The sequence below is a fragment of the Limanda limanda genome, chromosome 12 (genome assembly GCF_963576545.1).
Source record: "Limanda limanda chromosome 12, fLimLim1.1, whole genome shotgun sequence".
NCBI lineage: Eukaryota > Metazoa > Chordata > Actinopteri > Pleuronectiformes > Pleuronectidae > Limanda > Limanda limanda.
Genome location: NC_083647.1, coordinates 25,560,912 through 25,582,868, shown reverse-complemented (window position 1 = coordinate 25,582,868; position 21,957 = coordinate 25,560,912). Strand labels below are relative to the sequence as shown.

At 39.6% G+C, this 21,957-nt stretch overlaps 2 protein-coding genes across 3 annotated transcripts; one reads left to right on the top strand and one right to left on the bottom strand.

Moving 5' to 3' along the window:
* The first annotated feature begins 181 nt into the window (after positions 1–181).
* vps29 (VPS29 retromer complex component) lies at positions 182–8,491 on the top strand. The gene is made up of 4 exons (XM_061082594.1): positions 182–252; positions 3,085–3,276; positions 5,865–6,100; positions 7,946–8,491. The coding sequence occupies exons 1-4, from the start codon at positions 250–252 to the stop codon at positions 8,061–8,063; spliced, it is 549 nt and encodes a 182-aa protein (XP_060938577.1). The 5' UTR covers positions 182–249; the 3' UTR covers positions 8,064–8,491.
* Positions 8,492–11,674: 3,183 nt separating this feature from the next.
* Positions 11,675–20,906, bottom strand: LOC133015240 (tumor necrosis factor alpha-induced protein 2-like). 2 transcript variants are annotated; one of them, XM_061082396.1, is made up of 12 exons: positions 20,880–20,906; positions 19,790–20,068; positions 18,622–19,270; positions 17,961–18,072; positions 16,994–17,116; positions 16,722–16,816; positions 16,536–16,628; positions 16,314–16,440; positions 15,101–15,220; positions 14,796–14,951; positions 13,730–13,851; positions 11,675–12,228 (listed from the first exon to the last, which is right to left on the bottom strand). In XM_061082396.1, the coding sequence occupies exons 2-12, from the start codon at positions 20,034–20,036 to the stop codon at positions 12,081–12,083; spliced, it is 1,992 nt and encodes a 663-aa protein (XP_060938379.1). In that variant the 5' UTR covers positions 20,037–20,068; positions 20,880–20,906; the 3' UTR covers positions 11,675–12,080. The 2 variants fall into 2 exon arrangements, with proteins under 2 accessions (XP_060938379.1, XP_060938380.1); XM_061082397.1 differs by lacking the exon at positions 20,880–20,906 and adding an exon at positions 20,760–20,821.
* Positions 20,907–21,957: the final 1,051 nt, after the last annotated feature.

Below are 21,957 nucleotides of genomic sequence, written 5' to 3'. Positions count from 1 at the left end.
TGTATCCATGTACTCATTCTGCATCACTTCCTTGTAGTTGTGTGTCTCTTCGGTCCAGAGGCAATGCTTCAGGCCCCTGTTGTGTGGGCCCTCACCCTTTCCCGCACTTTTACTTTGAAAGGCTGACAGGAAGCATCCCACCCAGCTTGACTGACGCGCCTCCGTCCTGCCCTCTGATTGGCCGACGTGGTGACGTAGCCCTTGCGTAGCCGCTTCCTCAGGTCGAGTCTCCTCGCAGCAGATCAGAAGATGGTGAGTATGAAATGTAGAAAAGGCCTCGGCCTGGTTTTGCTCTGCGTGTTTCCAGCTCGCTTCTCCAGATGTTGCCCCCCACCCCCCACCCCCCCCACCTGTGGACTCTACGGCCATGTTTAGAATCCAGATGTTTCCTCAGTGAAGCGTCAGCGCCGAGGCGGACCCCGGGTCACATGACACAGGAACAGTTTAGTCCCGAACCAGCAGAGAAACCACCTAGCTCACTTTCTGCTGCTCGGTCCGGTTCCTCACTTTGTTTACTTTGTTTACGAGTCGTTGTTGTTTCCTGTTGTGTTGATGTCGAGACGTCGATGTCACTTTTCCTGTTTGCTAACCGGTTAGCTTCAGAGCTAGCAGGCTAACAGGCTAATGTAGTGGTGCTTCCTCCCTGTGCAGCAGTGATGGTGTTTACCCAGAACTTCAGGCTCCAGCGTTTTATTATGATTTATAATAAATGTTCAATAACATTAGAACCTCATCTGCCCATTATTCATTCAGTGTTTCATTCATTCACTCTGTTTTCTTTCCCCCACTTCATTTTGTCATAATTTGGAGAAATTTGACAGCATATATTAATGTGACGATGAATTTCTCCATTTAAAGTTTAGTTATTTGCTCGTTAAAGTTTCCCACAGTCCAACAGGACATCTTTAGATTTCTTATTTTGTCTCTTGAACATCCAAACCTTCACAATATTCAGTTTACACTCATATGCACAAGTAAATCTGAGGATATTTATAATGTAAGTGCACAAACAGGCACATTTCTTTTACATTTCTACACCAAAGTAGTTACTAATTAATTATCTGGCAATTGATAAATCATTTCACCTTTTAGTTTGGATCAATATGAATTATTATAGTTTAAATAACAACATGTTGAGGTTCAGTTTTGATCTGCGTTGTCTAATTATATTTACTTTGATCAAAGCAGCGACAGCCACTGACTCTGCAGAGTAGTTTTGTTTTTGATTCGTGTTCCAATAAATTAAAGTTGATTTTATTTTGAAAACCTGATGTGCTCAGAGTTAAAGTGGAATTATGGTATTTTTCAACCTAGGCCCTATGTTTAAAATGATTTGTGGTTGTGTAAATGAATAGAACTTACACAAACTTTTGTAAGTGGTCACTTATTATCTACTCACCACTATGCTGATGGAAGGGGGGGGTGAAGTCTCAGGTGTAAACAATACAATCAAAGTGAACGGTGACAGATTCTTCACCACCTGTCGCAAGCTACAAGAGAAAAGTATTTAAACAAATTAAAACAAGAATAAAAACATAGCTCAGCATAGTCCACTATTCAAACACACATGGGATATTATACAAATGATATTAGCCTGTACACAACATGTCAAACAAACAAGGACCTGTGCTATAGTCGCCCTGACAACATGATTTTGCATCTGTTCACAATCAGACAGAATTTATTGCTTCATCATCATCATCATCATCATCATCACTAACCCTCCTCCATTAACCAATGATTCGTCCACATTGTTGTTTAATTTTCTTATTTGATTTTGAATGATTAATATCTGTCTACTTAATCCAATCACCTTTTTATAATTTCTAATTTCAGTTTTCACCCTCTTGTCCCACCTCTTTCTTCTCTTGTTTTCTTCTGTTTGTGTTTTATTTTTTCTCCTCACTCTTTGGCCATGCGTCGTCGTGTCACTCTCTCCACGCACATCCCGCCTTCCTCCCTCTCTCACCCACTCCCCCTCTCCTTGCCTGTCTCCACTCCACCAGGCTGGTCACCGGGTAAGTGCCCTCGCTCTGTGTTGGAATCCTTGTTTTCGGCTCATTTCTCTGCCTGCCACACTAACACGGGAGTGGGGGGGTGCCCGACACTCGCTTTTAGCTCTTATCATAAAGAAAAACGCACTTACGACTTATTTAGCCAAATAAATACAGATTCAAGACAACATTAGGCTTCAATACTAGATTCCTCTGACACGGGGAGTAGTATTCCTGAAGATGTATTATAAATGTAATGAATCGACATGATCTCTGTTATTTCAAATCAATTGTCACAGTGAAGGTTTTAGTAGCAGGGTTTATGTCCTATACTGCAGCTGGCCACCAGGGGGCAATTTACATGCTTTGGCTTCACGTTTGGAAGCGTCCATCTTTATCTAATCTTTAAAAACATTCCCGTAATCACACACAGTTCCTGGTTTTCACCTCAACTGGCTTTTAATGTACGATGTGACCTTGAAAAGTGTTAACATGCAACCGTAACTAATATTTACAGCATCTCTGTGATGCTCGGTGGAGTTTTACTGTAACTGAAGGGGTTCTTTAGTTATGAGACCCTCAGGTTTGCTGGTGTTTGATTCTCGTGTCGTTGTGTCATGTGTCTCTCATTGAGTGTCTGAAATCCAACAGATTGAGTCCATATTTTATTTTATTATATTTTTCCTCTGTTTTTGGAATAAACAAGATGTAACGTTCACATCCCAGTTCGAATTCAGACAATCAATCAAGCTTTTTCTTACAAACATTGCTTATTCTCAAGTTTGACCTTTAGGAATTGAGCCTGTTTGTCCGGTGTACTAAACAGGCTGTTGTTGTTCGGGTGTATAGACTAAAGTTTGGTTATAAATGAAGATGGACGACAAACTAATAATAAGAACTAACAGAGGCGAACAATGATTCTAGTGGAGTTTGTTTGCATAATCCTCGGATGTGAAGATAACCAGCGGCATCCCACAGGGTTCCATCCTCAGCACACTTATTGTTTAGATGCCACAACACAACTCTCCAGGGTCTCATTGGCTTTTAACTAACCTGTGTGTGTCTGTGTGTGTGTGTGTGATGCTGTCAGTTGGTCCTGGTGTTAGGTGACCTGCACATCCCCCACCGGTGCAACACGCTGCCAGCCAAGTTCAAGAAGCTGTTGGTCCCGGGGAAGATCCAACACATCCTCTGCACGGGAAACCTGTGCACCAAGGAGAGCTATGACTACCTGAAGACGCTCGCTGGAGACGTGCACATCGTACGAGGAGACTTCGACGAGGTGAGTGTGTGTCTGCAGACTCGGATGTGTGGGTTGTGTAATCGTTAGGCGGGGGTGCTGGCACAATCCTCACAATGATGACTCTCCCAGTTTCACAACATAACCGGCTTTCGTGCTATTGTGACATGCTAGCTATCAATGCAATGCTAAAGAGGAGTACATGGAGAATAAGATCCACACCCGGATGAGCACACACCAGGTTCCTCAGCTGCCTCTGCTTCCTCATTTTTTTTTTTTTTTTTTTTTTTTATATTCTTTATTTTTTTTGACAGTTGTTTACAAAAACTTACATCAGCCCAAGGGCAATTTTCTTTCTTCTGCTTTCAACCTTTTTCAAAATTGGGTAACTTTGTACATTTTGGGAGAAGTGCGTACACGTAGACAATAATCACAGATCAGTAGAGAAAAAAAAAAAAAAATGAATAAAAACAAGCCGAATAAAAAACAACAACTTGTTAGAGTGGGATTTTTAGAAAGAATGGGATAGGGGTCGGTGAGGCTCGCTTAACTCTCTGCTTCCTCTTTAACGTGATTTGATTTATTTAGGTTCCAATAATTACTCGTTGATTTTAGTTTAGATATTATTTATAGTTTTTTACTTATTTTTAAGTTAGTTTTCAACAAAACAATATGCATTTTCAGACTTTCTTTGTCCATTTTTCAACTGTATACAATATTGTTATACATGGTATTCAGGTACAGTGTACAATGCATAGAAAGAACAACAAACATCAAACAGTGCTCACTCCAAGAGAAAAAGAGGGGGGATAAGAATAAGAATAAATGGTTGATTAAATTAAAAGGGGAAAGAAAAAGGAAAAAACAAGTAAAATGAAAATAAAACCAGGGATAAAGAAATGAAATTGTCCACTCCAGAATGTAGTATGTGCTATATATGCTTTTCAGAGAGGATGGTGTATAATGTAAGTTTCAAGTGCATATCAAACTTTATGACGAATTTACAAACATTTTCATTTATATCCCACTCACTCACACAGACAAATAAAAATAAATAAATAAAATGGACAATGACAACTAGGGTTGCAAAATTCCGGGAATTTTCAAAGTTGGAAACTTTCCATGGGAATTAACGGGAATAAACTGGAAATGCTGTGGGTAATTTATTCTAACTGTATTTACCTTGTCATATACAGACATAAATATAAACTTTTTGTTGTGTCATAGGCTGAGTTGAGCCCTGATGAAACTTTGGGCACTTGACTATATGCTTCTGCATCGTTGTGTCATTCTTAACATAGGTCTTTGTACAGTATTTTCAAATGTACACAGCCTTTCCTTCTACACTGGATGGGGTGAAATGTCTCCACACATGAGAGAGTGCACGTGACATTGTTCTGTAGAATAAAAAAAGTTTGTAAAAAAACACTAATGCAATGCCAGAGATATAAATAGTTAGCCAAACAATTGGAATCATCTGTAAACATAGTTTACAATTGATGGATAAATGAATGGAAATAGTCTAGATGAACAGATGAACAATCCTCAATCAGCATGCTAATATATTTTCCCAGTAATATCATGGAAACTTACCTGACTAGTCCTTCACTCTACAGCAGGCCTCAGTAGCCCTGCTGTAGAGTGAAGCATGCTGGGAATTATCTGTGCATGTGATGGAAGAATGCACAGTGGAGGGTTGAAACTCAACGTTCCATACATCTTTAAAATAGAGTTTTGAATGATGTTTTTATTGCTCAGCCTTTAATTTGCATAGTTTTGTTTTTTTCAAAATTCCCCAAATTCCCGAGCTTAATATTCCTGTGGAAAGTTTCCGGAAAGTTTCCGGAAATTTCCCAGAAACTTTCCGCCCCTTTGCAACCCTAATGACAACAGACATCAAACTAATGGAGTAAAAAAAAAAAAAAAAGGCAGGATCATTTCATAACCTGTTATTCAGTCAGTGTTATCCGTTTCATTGGTCAAAAATGACATAAATGATTCCCAAATACAAGCAAACTCCTCCTGTTTACCTTTAACAATGTATGTCAATCTCTCCAGTCCAAGACAAGTCATCAACTCCTTCTTCCATATTGCCAGTGATGGTGGTTCTACATTTTTCCAATATAGTGCAATCGCTCTCCTTGCATGGAGAAGTCCAAAGTCAACCATCTTCGATTGCTTCGTTGTTCTGATGGAGTCTTTGGGGAATATTCCAAGTATACAGATTGTTGACGTCAAGGGAATGTTACACTTAACCATCCGTGATAAACATTTAACTACATTTTCCCAAAATACCAAAAATCTTAGAGCATTCCCATAGGCAGTGAATCAAAGTTCCCTTTTCAGTCAGACATTTAACACAAACATCCGGGATGTTAGGTGAGATATGATGGAGTTTTGCAGGGGTTATATAAACCCTCATTAACCACTTATACTGAATCAATTTTAACCTTGTGTTAATTTAACCCTTTTGCGCTTTTAAACATGCTCTTCCCCAATCTTCTTCACTAATATTTTCTTGTGTGTCTGTTCTCCACGCATTTAATTTATCTGATGCTGATTCTGTTGAGTAGAGATTGTCTTGTTAGTTTTGACGTCTTTGTTTGTGTTTTTGTTTTTTCCTCTCCCAGAACCTGAACTACCCGGAGCAGAAGGTGGTGACAGTGGGCCAGTTTAAGATCGGCCTGATCCACGGCCACCAGGTGATCCCCTGGGGCGACATGGCGAGCCTGGCGCTGCTGCAGAGACAGCTGGACGTGGACATCCTCATCTCCGGCCACACGCACAAGTTCGAGGCGTTTGAGAACGAAAACAAGTTCTACATCAACCCCGGCTCGGCCACAGGAGCCTACAGCGCACTGGAAAGGTGAGAGATTCACATTTTAATTAATAACTGATTTTTTTTTTTTTAACAATATATTTATTGAGTTTTACATATAAGAAACATACATTCAAACATTTATAAACATACAAACGTTTATGAACACCCCCCACCCCACAATCAAACACTCAGGGTAAAGAAAAAGAGGCAGAAATCAAATCAAATACTAATAAAAAAATATATATATACATATATAAAATATAAGAATAAATGGAAGTAAATAAAGACATAATTATACAAATAAATTAAATTAAATTCCATTCAATCAAATCAAAAGCCTAGATAAAATAACGTTCTCTTATTCATAATATTAGTTAGTTACAAATAATATGTGTCCCATTAGGCGCTGCTATTTTATTCTGTTTCACTCATTCATTTCCACTTGGTCGCTTTCCAAAAATTGCATGAAGGTGTCCCATATTTCCTTGAATTTACTGTTTTTCCCTCTGACCACATATGTTAATTTCTCCAAGGCAAGGCACAAAGCCATTTCCCTCAGCCACATTGCAGTTGTAGGACTGTCCACACTCTTCCATCTCAAAGCGATCACTCTCCTGGCTTGAAGCATACACAAGTTAATCAAAGGTGCTGTCTTTCGGCTTGGTACAAAATGATTAGGATAGATAGCTAACATACAGAACTTTGCCTCAAGAGGGACCTCTATGGCAGCTACACAGCAAAATCGGGAGTGTTAATTCAACTCACAGAGTGTTAAATTTAACACTTTTTCTGAGTTTATATAATCCTCACGGATTCTGAGTTAAAATTACACTTTGAAAAGTGTTAATATTTTAACTCTTTAATAGTGATAAATATTTGACACCCTTGGTGTTATTTTATGACACCACATAAGTGCACCTTTAACTCTAAATTGTGTTATTCCCTTTCACTGTGAGTGTTAATTTTTAACATACATAGTGTTATTTTATGACACGTTAAAGTGTATTTTTAACACTAAAATCGTGTTATTTCATTTCACTATAAGAGTTAATTTTTAACATACATAGCATTATTTTATGACACATTAAAGTGTATTTTTAACACTAATATCATGTTATTTCATTTCACTATGAGAGTTAATTTTTAACATACATAGTGTTATTTAATGACACATTAAAGTGTATTTTTAACACTAATATCATGTTATTTCATTTCACTATGAGAGTTAATTTTTAACATACATAGTGTTATTTTATGACACATTAAAGTGTATTTTTAACACTAAAATCGTGTTATTTCATTTCACTATGAGTGTTAATTTTTAACATACATAGCATTATTTTATGACACATTAAAGTGTATTTTTAAAACTAAAATCAGAATGAGGGTAAGTCTCACACCTGTCTTGATAAAGAGAGCCGAGGGATTTTGTTATGGTTCATTGGGTGCAGCCGAGAGAGGAACATGGCTCCTCCCATATTTTATGATCAACTCCACCTAAAGTGAATCTAACTCAGTCACAGGTGTTAACATTTAACTCGCTTGATTGACAACGCTCTCAGAGCTTTTTGATCACTACAGGTGTTAAAACAACTCCAAAATCAACACCCACCAACTCAAAAATATTAACACTGAAAAAACAACACTACAGATTTTGCTGTGTATACGTGAGACCAGGTTAACTGTATTCTTCCAAAACAACTGCATTTTTGGGCATTCCCACATACAGTGCAACAGTGTGCCAACATAAACATTGCATTTAGGACAATTATCAGGAATGTCAGGGTTAACTTATTGAGTTTTCAATTAATAACTGATTTGATTAGATGTGAAAGTTTTGTTTTGGAAGAGACTCGACCCCCGAAACCCATCTGTGTTCTTTCCTCTCAGCAACATCATCCCCTCCTTCGTACTAATGGACATCCAGGCCTCCACCGTGGTGACGTACGTGTATCAGCTGATCGGCGACGACGTGAAGGTCGAGAGAATCGAGTACAAGAAATCTTAAAGACGCCATGAGGAGAAGATTTGGGTTAACGTGGCTCAGTTTCGCATTTCATTCCTTTTTTCTAACGGGGAGACGGGGGCGGCGGCCACCCCCACCCAACGCCTCCGACCCCAACCCCCCCCTTCCCCTTCCCCCCCCGCTCCGCAGTCACCACGATGTTAATCCAAACTTTACTCTCAAAGAGCTGTGTATTATATTGTTTATACGTCATCAGCAGTTGCTTGATTCCAGGCTGTCCTTTGGTCGCTGTCGAGAGGCAATAACGTCACATGTATTTGTTATCAAAAGAAATATTTGGTGCCATTTTCTGTCTTTGTTTGTCTTTTTGTTTTTTTCACCCCCGTGTCCTGTTCATGTAACAAACAGGACTTTAGCTTCGTGTAGTCGATCATCAGTCTGTTGTTCCCCACAATAAAGATCTAATTTCACTCCGTCCTGGTTTTGTCGTAAAGTAGAACAACAACAATACGCATGAAATCTAACACTTTATCGTACGGATCATTGTTCAGTGTCGTCTCTGGAGTCTGAGCAGAAGAGATTCTTCAGTCAAATTTCTTTCACAGTGACAATCTTTAAATTTTTAAATTAAGAGCTCGAGACTTTCAAGATGTTTTATTCTCACACCGGTAATTAAAAAAATATGATTGTGGAAAAAAGCTTCGTAGAAAAGTAAGAATAACGTAAAGTCAAGTAAATAATCAACGTACATAATAACCCTTAGAAGATAAAAATACAGAAGTATAATTAAATGTATTTGCAACCTGAGACAACTCAGTACGAACAAATAGGAACAAATGAACGGTAACTATGATATTAATAATATAGTAACACTCGTAAATACTGCACAGTCGTGTGTCAGGGTTCATTGCAATATTTATATCAGTTTCCTCATTTGCCCTCATAATTCAGTAAATACAGGAAGGAAACAGCTGCAGCTCAGAGAAACTAAATCTCCATCTTCTGCTGTTGGTTTTCATTTAATACTGAAGCTGTTAATTTTCATTCGAAGGTTTAATCGTGTGAAAATCGAAGAGGTTTTGTCCTGTCGCTCATTATTTGCCAGAACGTAGTTTTCTCTGGGTGACACTGGAGGGCACCAGAGTTTCTTATCCTCGATAACCTTCTGCAAACTGAGCTGCTGCAGAATGATCTTTATCTGAAACTCCCACACAAACCAAAATGATACATGAACACTGAGGGAAATCTACACAATTACACATTCGGTTCATACAGATGGTCATAGGGATTTATTGATTTTATGTCTATATACAAACACATATTGCTACAAGTCTGAGCTGCTGATGGTGTTTAAGATCTGAGAAGGTTTTGTCGTCCCATTCTCCCACTGAACTCAAACATTCACTCATAGAATTGTCTTCCTCCTCTTCCTCCTGCCTCATCTTCCTCCTGCAGCAGCCTGATCATGGCTCCTGTAGAAGAAGAACAAAAACAGGACCAAACAGATGGTTATTAAAGAAATAAAACATTCACATATATTCAATTATACAGTAAAGTAAACATTCTGGTCCCCAAAAACTTTGATTTTACAGATTAAAACAGACCTGGACTCTTTCTCCTCAGCGCAGATGATTCCGTTCTTTCTTCCTGTGTTTTGATGCTGACGCGCTGGAAGGCCTGTGATGTTAAATACATAGTAAATGTTAAAAATTCAAGATATTTCAGTCTTTGATCACATCAACAGTTTGTGTCCCTCCTTGCTCTTCTGTTTTTTGGGATCTTTGGCAGAAAGGATTTCCCAGGATGCCTTGCACTCGTACTCATCTTGGCCTTGTGCTTTGCCCTGGAGGAAACGTCTGAGTGTTTTTTTGTTTGACCTGTTTCACCCTCGTTCTCTGAGGTCACAGAGGTCACAGAGGTCACAACCAGGTCGTCACTGTCGGGGTTAAAGCCTGAAGCTAGACTCACGTTATGAGTATATCTACTAAAGGAGAAGCTGTTTTAATCCAGGTGGGATGACTTTTCATAATATATAATATAAAGTATGATATAAAATGTTGTGAGGCAAACGTCAGAGACCGGACAGGACGACCGGTGTCTCCAGGAAAACCTCCATGGTGCTGTGGTTCTTCACCAGAACTAACTTAACAAACAGAAATCATCTTTGAGAAACATTTATCTGACGTGTCCCATCTGCTAACATGGATGAGTCAGCATTTTTTTATTCACAGTCTATGATGCCGACGCTAACGTTGCTCAGCAGCAATGTTCTCACTTCCAACATCATAATCAGGAATTTCCCAAGGGGAGCAGTGACGTACGTGAACATGTGGAATCAGTTGAATTTACAAGAAACAGAAACGTTTCCCACATTGTTCAGATTTTTCAGGTTTGACTGTTGATTTTTTGCAGATTTCCTGGAAACCTGCATATGAATAAGTTGTATTTCTTCACCCGTCTTCCAGTCTTATCGATCTCTCAAAGCTCTTTACAGTTTCCAGTCGAGTTTACACAGACTCCTGTTGATCACAAACTCCTCAGTCTCTTCGTGTCCAGTAAAGACGATTTGTCTTTGTCAAATTTCATCAAATACGATCCGATAGTCGTCAAAAAAACATTTCACTCAAAACCAAAAAATGTCAACCACATGGTGGCGCTGCAGGAAAACTTCAGAGGAGCAATTAGAGTCAGGAGGATTCAGCCTCTGGGGACCATGAATGTCTGGACACAGCTTAAATCATTTAAAACTCTTGATCTTGCAAATTTCCCCATTGTGGGAATAATAAAGGATTCTTTCAACTTATCTTATCTCATCTCATCTCATCTTATCTTATCTTATATCTTATCTTATCTCATCTTATCTTATTTTATTTTATCTTATCTTATCTTATCTCACCAGTAAAAGCAACATGTTTTTCCATTAAGCAGCTTCCAGTTAATCAACAGGTTTTTTCAGCTGCAGTTCACTGACCTTCTGTCGCTCTCACTCTCCAGATTGGAGCTCGTAGCTGTGGCCTCGTCTTCCTGAGCACATCCTTCCTCACACACACACACACAAACAGACACACACACACACACACACACACACACAGACTTCAAGGAAAGACACAACGGGCTGACAGTAATTCTCGGCACACTCACGTCCTTCCCTTCACGCCTAAAAAACAAGAAACTTCAAACACCTCGACTTCCGATCCGTCACTAAAGAGTAATTATTTCCCAGAATTGTTCATGAATGATGTTGATGTTGAGCCTGATTGGAAGAACTCCTGGTGTTAGATCAGTGGTTTAAACTCTCAGTGATAAAGAACTGGAATCATTACGAGCCTTGACCTCTGACCCTTTGGGAAAAGCCACATTCTTGTTTTTGGCTGCAGGGACGATATCTTTCCCTGTGACTTTTCCTAAACTACATGTTCACGAATTTAACCCTTCAACTACTCTTTAGAGTCAATGTTGGTACATGACCCGTCAATCAGAGCTGATTTAAAATGTTAAATATAGTTATACTGTCACATCCTGGCTCTTGACAAGGCTTAACAAAGGGATTTATTAAAATAAATAACTTAACAACAAAGGATTATCAAAGGAATCAGTAATATCCAGGATGTAGGATGTGTGGAATACTGTGATACTACTCAGCCAAACCACACTGAGGCTTTACCAACTTTATTTAAAAACTTATTTTTAACACAATATTCTCTACGAGACAAAGCATGTACAAATATACAATAGAGCAATACACTTGACCTTGATCTATTTTCTGTAAACAAAATAAAATACACACAAACTGACCTGAGCAGTAAACAGCACCATGTGCAAAGTTGAGCTTGTACATTCATACAGTAACTACACAATCTCTCAATCATACTTACACACAAACACTGAAGTTCATAATACTGGACATTAAATGACATATTCTGCTCATATGCAGGTTGATAATTACAATTTGTGTTATTACCTTTTTTCTATTATTGAGGTTTCATTCTCTAATGCTCAGTAAACACATCCCTGTCCTCAGACTGCAGCTCACTTCCTCTTCTCTTTGTGGTCGAAGCCTCACTTGACCTGAACTTTGGAGAAAAACGAGCGTGAGCCGGCGCCGTTGGTTTCTCTCAAAGCGTCGATCAGAGTCTCTTTCACCGTTTTCCGGTCGGCTCGGGTGATGTTGGTCTTGAGCTTGAGCAGAGCCGCCACGTGTTTATCACTGTGCACAGCAAAATCGGGAGTGTTAATTCAACTCACAGAGTGTTAAATCTAACACTTTTTCTGAGTTTATATAATCCTCACGGATTCTGAGTTAAAATTATACTTTGAAAAGTGTTAATATTTTAACTCTTTAATAGTGATAAATATTTGACATCCTTGGTGTTATTTTATGACACCACATAAGTGCACCTTTAACTCTAAATTGTGTTATTCCCTTTCACTGTGAGTGTTAATTTTTAACATACATGGTGTTATTTTATGACACGTTAAAGTGTATTTTTAACACTAAAATCGTGTTATTTGATTTCACTATGAGAGTTAATTTTTAACATACATAGTGTTATTTTATGACACATTAAAGTGTATTTTTAACACTAAAATCATGTTATTTCATTTCACTATGAGAGTTAATTTTTAACATACATAGCATTATTTTATGACACATTAAAGTGTATTTTTAACACTAAAATCGTGTTATTTCATTTCACTGTGAGTGTTAATTTTTAACATACATAGTGTTATTTTATGACACGTTAAAGTGTATTTTTAACACTAAAATCGTGTTATTTAATTTCACTATGAGAGTTAATTTTTAACATACATGGTGTTATTTTATGACACGTTAAAGTTTATTTTTAACACTAAAATCATGTTATTTCATTTCACTATGAGAGTTAATTTTTAACATACATAGCATTATTTTATGACACATTAAAGTGTATTTTTAACACTATAATGAGAATGAGGGTTAGTCTCACACCTGTCTTGATAAAGAGAGCCGAGGGATTTTGTTATGGTTCATTGGGTGCAGCCGAGAGAGGAACATGGCTCCTCCCATATTTTATGATCAACTCCACCTAAAGTGAATCTAACTCAAAGGTGTTAACATTTAACTCGCTTGATTGACAACGCTCGCAGAGCTTTTTGATCACTACAGGTGTTAAAACAACTCCAAAATCAACACCCACCAACTCAAAAATATTAACACTGAAAAAACAACACTACAGATTTTGCCGTGTGGGCGAGGGAGGGAGAGAAATCAACATTTAGCATCAAGGAAATTGGAAAAAAGATAATTGAACCCAAGACTGAGACGTAGTTTTAACGTGTTAAAGTGACTCAGTGCTAAAAGCATAGGACAAATCAACTAATACAGCAAATCAAACTCCACACTCACAACTCTATGCACACAAACACGTCACAAACCAGCTGCTTCTCTGCTCTCATCGACTCTTCCAACAGGACGAGCTTTGAACTCTTAATATCTTCCTGTGTGGGAAACATCTGAACACTGACCATGTCTTGGCTCGGTTCACTTTCTGCTCTCTGGCTTTATTCAGCCTGAGGGAGGATGTCATGTAAACAACCCTCATCCTCCGTCCCTATTCGGTCACTTATACTTATTTATTTATTCACCTTAAACAAACCAGGCCTCTGCGTGTGTGTGTGAAATATGCATCAGTTTGTGTTGTGTTAAAGTCATTGTTTGGAAATGTTACCTCAGGTCAGGAAAGGCATTTCCCAGGGAGGCTACTTGCATCTGGATGGCGGGAAGATCCTGGAGTTTTAACACTTCTGCAATGGTGGTGAGGATTTCCTTCAGCCAGTCTTCCTTTGAGCCCTGCCAAGACATTACATTACAGTTACATTAGTGCCCATGTTTCCCTGAACACCGATCCACACATCTCGTGTCTGAGGCCGGATTCTAACCCCGAGGGGTCACAGCACATTAGGATCCACTCTGGACTTTCCCCTCGGTCACAGATGAGTCACTCGCTGCTTCAGTCCAGTGAAGCTCATTGTGCAATCAGAGGCAGGAAATGAGTGATAAAACGCTTGTGCAGGAAACAGAGCCTGTTAGTGACTGAGAACGTTTGTATTCTAGAGATGTTCATGTTTATAAGGATGTTTGCTCATGTATAAATGTATCTGAAGAGAGCACTCGACTTCTTCTTACAAACAGTTTCAGGATCTCCGCTCTGGGAACAAGACAGGAATGTCTGAGTGAGCTCCTCCCGAATGTTCCCTGAACTTTTCCTGCAGCCCTTCAGAAAAATGTCCAGAAAATGTCCCAGTGGGCAAGTGGGCGTTTCTATTATGTGTGACGGATGCAAAACTGGAAGAATACATATATCTCAGGATGGAAAAGAGCAGCGATACTGTCGTGGTTCTTCTCTGTGTATTTTCACGCCTGCTTTAACACACACATGTGGAAGACACAGCCGAAGAGGTCAACTTGGAAATATGAGGAGATTCAAGAGTTTTAGGTGATGAGGCCTGTAAACAAACACACTTTCTCCAGGTCTGATTCTCCTTCTCTCTCTGACGTGGATGGATGTTGGTGTTTTGTAATCTATTGTGTTATCTTGTGTGTGTCAGGTTACAATAATTAATAGAAACAGAACCAGACGTTCCTCCTGTAACCACAATAATACAGAAGTAAGAAGTATCGGAACCAGATTTAGTCTGGTAAAAACCTTTCTAATTCAAATTAGAAACTGATTTACTGGCATCAGTCCACAGCACCTTCCCACATGTTTTTTTTTATTGAGGATGAATTCTCACCATTTCGATGAATAACTCGTGCAAACTCTCGGCGTTGTCCTTCACCGTCGTGCAGGCTTTGTCCTGCTGGTTCTTGTCCTTCAGCTTAACTCCTCCCCTCAGGAGCCTCTTCACATATTCCACTGTCACCTCCTGATGAAACTGGCACATCAGCTCCTGGGATTAAAAATAAAAAATAGAAAAACACACATTATTATGTTAGTTTCATTTCTTAACTTTGTATTTGTAGAAAATAGCCTATTTCTTATCAAAAGATTAATATTTCTCTATTCTTTACTCTTTCATATTGATGCTTTGTTCAGTACCTGGTGACAGGATTCCTTGGAACCCTGAAGCTCTTCACTCTGCGTCTGGATGCCGACCAGCAGCCGCTCAAACTCAGGCTTGTTCAGCCACTCACTGGTTCCCAGTTTGCGGTAATGTGGCTGCGTGAGGTAGAAATATGATGCAATGACCAGTTAACACTTTCGTCCAGAGCAGAGAAGAGTAAAAGTGACAATTTCAAACATGAAAAACGAATAAACGTGTAAGGATCTGTGGTACACACACAGCAAAATCTGTAGTGTTGTCTTTTCAGTGTTAATATTTTTGAGTTGGTGGGTGTTGATTTGGGAGTTGTTTTAACACCTGTAGTGATCAAAAAGCTCTGAGAGCGTTGTCAATCAAGCGAGTTAAATGTTAACACCTTTGACTGAGTTAGATTCACTTTAGGTGGAGTTGATCATAAAATATGGGAGGAGCCATGTTCCTCTCTCGGCTGCACCCAATGAACCATAACAAAATCCCTCGGCTCTCTTTATCAAGACAGGTGTGAGAGACTAACCCTCATTCTGATTTTAGTGTTAAAAATACACTTTAACGTGTCATAAAATAATGCTATGTATGTTAAAAATTAACTCTCATAGTGAAATGAAATAACACGATTCTAGTGTTAAAAATACACTTTAATGAGTCATAAAATAACACTATGTATGTTAAAAATTAACACTCACAGTGAAAGGGAATAACACGATTTTAGTGTTAAAAATACACTTTAACGTGTCATAAAATAACACTATGTATGTTAAAAATTAACACTCACAGTGAAAGGGAATAACACAATTTAGAGTTAAAGGTGCACTTATGTGGTGTCATAAAATAACACCAAGGATGTCAAATATTTATCACTATTAAAGAGTTAAAATATTAACACTTTTCAAAGTGTAATTTTAACTCAGAATCCGTGAGGATTATATAAACTCAGAAAAAGTGTTAAATTTAACACTCTGTGAGTTGAATTAAGACTCCCGATTTTGCTGTGTATGCAGCATGGTTCTGCAACTAAATTTTTATGTCTATTTATCGCTCTTGTGTTTGTTGCTTTGTGTATTTAATTTATGCAAATAGAAATACTCCAAATAGATAATACAACTAAACGTATTCTACCAAGATATAAATAATTCAGTGTTTCCATATGTGTGGTTGCAAAAAACAGTGTATTGAGTGAGTGATAGATAATAAATGTGTAACTAAACTCACCTTGAGGGCGTCGTGCACGGAGCTCAGTAAGTACGTGTGAGCAGATTCTTTCATGTCGCTCAGAACCTTCAGACACTTCGTCCGCACGTCCTCTTGGAACAGGTGACCATTCTTCTGGAGAACCATCCTGCAGATAAAACCCAGAAGCTACGTCAGCTCACACTGAAACATGCAAATCATGTGACATCCATCAGGATTTGATTTGAAGCATCAGAAACGTACGTGAACTGCTGGACCCCCCCGAGGTTGGCCTTGATGACGGCTCTCCTGTTGCTTTGGTTCTTCTTCACGACTTCGTCCTGGAAGAGCTTGAAGCTGCAGGAGTTTGTGTTTGAAAGGAAAACTGTTGATTTTCACCTCCACAGGCGTTTTATTACGTAAAGAGTGAAAATGTCTTTGAAGCGTTACCTCTTCATTAAAGTGTCCAGTTCACTGGTTATGCTCCGGGCCTTGTGCGGGTCTCCCACCACTTTCTCAGCTGGAGTCACCATCCCATAAATAAACTACAGAGGGAGGGAGGACAGGATTAATAACAGCCTCCTCCACAACCTTCTGACAACTCCAAGAAGTGACCTCATGCCTCCCGGGTGGAGAATCACTGTTCCAGCTGCAGAACTGCACGATAACACAAATACTGATTATGGGGATTTGAACCTCATGTTGTCGTGTTGATGATGTACCTGGATGATGTCGTAGGACGCAGGACTGTTGTAGCAGCCGTCCTCCATTTTCGGCTCCACTCCGTCTTTCCAATTTTGTTTCTCTTGATCCAGAACCCGGCGGATGTAAGTCATCAGCTCAGTCTGAAAACAAGACAACGTGTTGCACAGTCTTTCAAACACATTCTGATCCATACTTGGGATTTCTCACCGACACTTCATAACAGTAGTTTGAATAAGTAGTAATAAGTCTACATCTAGTGAAGCTCCTGTTACACAGGAAAAAACAAGAGAGTAATTTTTCCAGAGTTAACATTATTTTCCTCTGAAAGAGTCATTTTTATTCATTTCGGATTGTAATTATTTCCGATGACCACTAGAATGGGAGGAAAAAAACAGAGGAAATCTTATTGGAGTTATATTAAGAACACGCCCACTAATGTTTGTTAAGTTTCGTTTCTGCCGCCATTGTCTAACCCCGCAGTGCAAGGTCGAGGTGAGTGGCAGCGGTAGACGGCGGTGAGCCAGGTAAGTCTGCAAAGTACTAAATATCGGGTTTTACGCACTGCACACGCTAGCTTTTGCTTAGTCAATGTCATTACACTCAGTATGGTTGTGGACCATTTCTCACGTTGTTCGGTTAGCAAGCACATGTGTTTCAACTGCTATTCGGCTAGCAAGCACGAGGTTAGCAAGCACTAAGTACAATTATGTACCATTTATAATTTTGATTTCTGTATTGAGTAAAATTCAGCTCTATACGGAGTAAAACTAGGGTAGAGTTATTTTTATTTTATGCTAAATGGAGTGAATTATCATCATGTAGAGTAAAATTCTTGCACTAAATGGAGTAAATTTAACTCTGAAAGTTTAACTCTGTCATAAGAGTAAATTTTACTCCATTTAGACTGGGACCAAATGTTGTCTCTTTTAGAGTAAAATTTTATTCAATTTGAGTAAAATTTACTCAGCCAATTTGACTGTGTACCTGTTTAGTGCTCAGGTATTGTTCCTCCAGAGGTTTCAGGTGCTCCTCAGACAGAAGCTTCCCCAGCGGCTCGACACTGATCTCACCGACCAGCTCCGGCTTCTGAAAGAATCTGACAGAGGAGAAGAAATCACAACTTTTACTCCTGATCTTTATCTGTGAGTTTTTACAATTTCAAACCCAGCAAAGGCAATAACTTGTTTTAAATATAAACAGACTTATTTCAGCAACATCTTTCAATATGAAAGCAATGAAGAGAACGAACAGACTCAGGAGTTAGGGATGGAAAACGTCTCATAAACTGGGACCAAGACAATCCAACGGGTTTCTCCTCTGGGAAGCATGACTAAGCTCATTAGATCAGCAGGTTAGATTGTGATAATTCTTTGGTACATGCACAGGTTTTGTCTCAAATGGTGGTCACAGAAAACACTAAGATTCCATCTCTGGAGACCATGAACACTTTGGTTTTATCAAAGAGGAATTGTGTGAAAAACACACAGACATCACAATGGCAACATCCTCTGTGGATCTTGAATGTTTCTATAAAATTGAAATGAGTATTCAGATATTCTACTTTGGTAAAAGTAGTAAAACCACAATGTTGACTGTATCCTCAACGTGATAATTACTTCAAACACGAGTTGAATCCAGGACTCACCCTGGATAGTATTCGTTCACCCAGCGCAGGAGGAAGGTACAATCCTTTTCCCCCAGACCGAAGTCTGCGATCTTTTTGAGTCTGGCGCTGGTGTGTTGGTGGAAAATCCTGGCGTAGAAATCACAGATGTTGGCATGTGTCGGGTAGCAGGTCTTCACCACGCCCACCACCAGCTGCAGGTCGGCCAGCAGCTGCCGGCCCATGCTGCAGACGTCAGCCTCCACAGACGACTGCTGCACCTGGTTGGCTGGAGGAGTCGAGGGATTGTCCATATGATCCTCCACCAGGCGACGGAGAGTTGTGTCATGGAGCTCCATCCAGCCGCTGGCCCTCCACCCGGGGGGGGTCCTGTCCCTCTGCTTCCACAGCTGGTCCTGCTCGTCCTCCTGGTAAACGGCCTTCACAGCAGAGGTCAGAGTCTCGGTGCTGACCTCGCCCGTGTTGAGAGACAAACTCTGCTGTAGAGTCTCCACGATGAGGCGTTCCAGGGCTTCATAGTCAGCAGCCAGACTGTTCACCTCCTCCTCGTGACCTGGAAGCCCCTCGGCCTCGGGGGTCTCACTGAATAGACGCTCCTCTCTCTCTATCAGCTGCTGGCTGGCCTCCCAGAAGCGCTTTTGTTCGAGGTTCTGTTCAAATCTGAGGATCGCTGGGAGAGAAAAGCAAAGAGGAGGGCGCTTTTTAAACTACGGCCGAGTTTAAGATGAAAATGATTTGTCTAAACCTCGGAGATGAACTGCAGATGAGGGCTGCAGCTAATACATTATTTAAATATTACAGATATCACAAACTATGCAGGCCACCAAAACAACAGAGAGGTCCTGCTCCTGATGTAGATATAAAGTATTTAAATATAAACGGCCCATTCGAGGGTAAAGAAAACAACAATTTGTACAATTTAGATGAAACACACTAATGAAAACCTCACTTGGATGAATTTATATTAAATTTCTGCCAATAGATCATTTCACCTCAATCCTTTACACTGGACCTGAAGTTGATTAATCTTATTAAACCTATTGGAGACCTTGTGTGTGGTATCTCAACATATTCAAGACTTTTTAAGGCTTAAAATACAGATGATTGAATTTTAGACCCCAAACAAACACTGTATAATATCAATTTGTATGTATAAATATGAGTATGAGTATGAATTCAGCTGCTGTACCTGGAGTCGGAGGCTTCTCGGGGTCGCTGGGCAGCAGGAGACTCTCGGTGCTGGGGATGTTGCCGGGGGTGATGCCGATGTTGTTGCCGATGTCCTGACCTCCGGGTCGTCGGAACAACTTCTGGAACTTCCCGTTTAACCAGCCTCCTCTTCCTCCTCCTCCTCCTCCTCCTCCTCCCTCAGAACTCCCACCCTGGCTGGGGAGGAAGTTGCCCTCTGACTGCGTGGAGCTCGACCGGGTCCGCATCCTGAAGCAAGTGAGGAAACTGGACCAGCAACCTGGAAACGAGTCGACAAGTCAGTGAGGACGAAAAACCAACAATTCACGTTCGTCAAGAGAAATAAAGTCAGTGAAAAACAGGAGATTTCAGTGTTAGCTTCTTGGCTAATTAGCACTAGCTCACCACATTAGCAAGGTAGATTATTCTTATTCAATTAGATTTTTCAAAAACAAAACATTTGTTGTTGCTTTTCCTACTTTTAAATGTTTTAATGATCTCACAAGCTGCATTTTAAAATGACCCTAAATATATTTTCTTATATTTTAGATAAAAACAAACCTTAAAATGTGGCTTCAGCTAAAGAATTATAATTGCTGCTAACACAACATCCTGTAATACTTTAGAAATACAACTCCAACAAAAAAGCTTTTTTCCCACAAAGATGAAATGAATCATCAAGTTAAACAGAAACATACTTGAGAAGAGGAATTTGTATTTCATTGAATTAGCAAAACATCACCATCCTCATCACACTAAACCACAAAGTAGTAGTGAAAAGTAAAATGGTAAAAAAGTCAAATGATTCAAAGGAGAAAGTTCAGTCAACAATCTCAGCATCCCATGAATACAACAAAGTGAAAGTACAGTAAACAGCACATTGGACTTCAAACTAAACATAATCAATAATCAGACAAATAGCTTTTAAAATCAGACGAATTAACAATAAGCAGTTCAAAGTGAAATCTCGCCCAGTCCCTACGGATACGATGACACACAAACACACACGATCATTCGCTTCGGACACGGAGATAAAAACGTTTGTGTCTGAACCATAGACTGGTCTGAACTCGACAGGAGAAGAAACTCACCCTGGGCTCGCTGCTCTGTTAGCTGCTCTACAGCTGCTCTGAATTATAAAGGCAACAAGCTCCTCCTGCTCTGAATGATAGGCCCAGGGAGGGGATACACACACACACACACACACACACACACACACAGGAAGAGAGAGAGAGAGAGAGATGGTCTTTTTTTAGACACACCAGCGCTGAAGCAAACACTCTCTCACTCTGGGTATTTTTTGTGTCTTGAAATCCCATTACAGACACATTGGTTGTGCCTGTAGAGGAATCCTTACAGCACCAACAGGTCAACGGTTCCACTTGTCAAATAGTAATTGATGACAGGATACCTCAGAACACAAAGCCCAACTTCCTGCCAGAGATATGTGTTTAGAGAACTGTTCATTTGTGCAGCACTTGAGGGTTTTAACAGTCCATGTTTTCTCAGTTGGATATTAAATAATCTTTAAAACATCTGTGGATTAAATGCCCATTTGAATTAATCATTTACTGTCATTTAACATCAAGGAAAACCAGCAAATTCTCTACTTTGAATAGTTCAGTTTTGACAGATGAAGATGAAAACAGCTGTTGACTGTCGATCATGATGTTTCTCTCTGTTTTTACAACATCAAGCAAAGATTCAAATCCAAACCTATTGGGAAAAACAATGAACACAAACATAGGAACGACCTGAATTGACAGAAACCATTTTGGAGAAAAGAAATGCTGTTGTGTATTTTGATCCTTCCTTCTGGTCCATGGCCCATCTGCTAACATGGAGAGGACACAGTTTATTACCACCACGTTTCTGTTTGAAAAAGCATCCACTCAACTTCAGATCTGGCTTCTGGTCCAGACTAGTCCGGAGTCTGAGATTCGCTCAAGTGGAGACGTTTGGAATCGATGACGTAGACGCGAACAACCGTTTGCTCATTGGCTGTTTTAAGTCACAAAGCCGTCTCTGATTCTCGAAGCTCAGATCCGAAGAATCTTTTCGCTCAGTAAACAACCAGCAGTCATGTTCCAACAAGCTCCTGTTTGTCTTTGTGTGATGAGCCCGAGGGAATAATAGCGTCGGACCCTTATGAGTAAAATCAGAATAGCA

Bases quoted from the DNA above. Each gene is read 5' to 3' on its own strand.
- vps29 (XM_061082594.1), top strand. The intron at 3,277-5,864 runs GTGAGTGTGTGT...TTCCTCTCCCAG, and splicing joins TACGAGGAGACTTCGACGAG to AACCTGAACTACCCGGAGCA. The intron at 6,101-7,945 runs GTGAGAGATTCA...CTTTCCTCTCAG, and splicing joins GCCTACAGCGCACTGGAAAG to CAACATCATCCCCTCCTTCG.
- LOC133015240 (XM_061082396.1), bottom strand. From the start codon at position 20,036: ATGCGGACCCGGTCGAGCTCCACGCAGTCAGAGGGCAACTTCCTCCCC. The intron at 16,817-16,993 runs GTACATCATCAA...CTCCCTCTGTAG, and splicing joins CGTCCTACGACATCATCCAG to TTTATTTATGGGATGGTGAC. The intron at 15,221-16,313 runs GTGAGTTTAGTT...TACCTCACGCAG, and splicing joins CCGTGCACGACGCCCTCAAG to CCACATTACCGCAAACTGGG.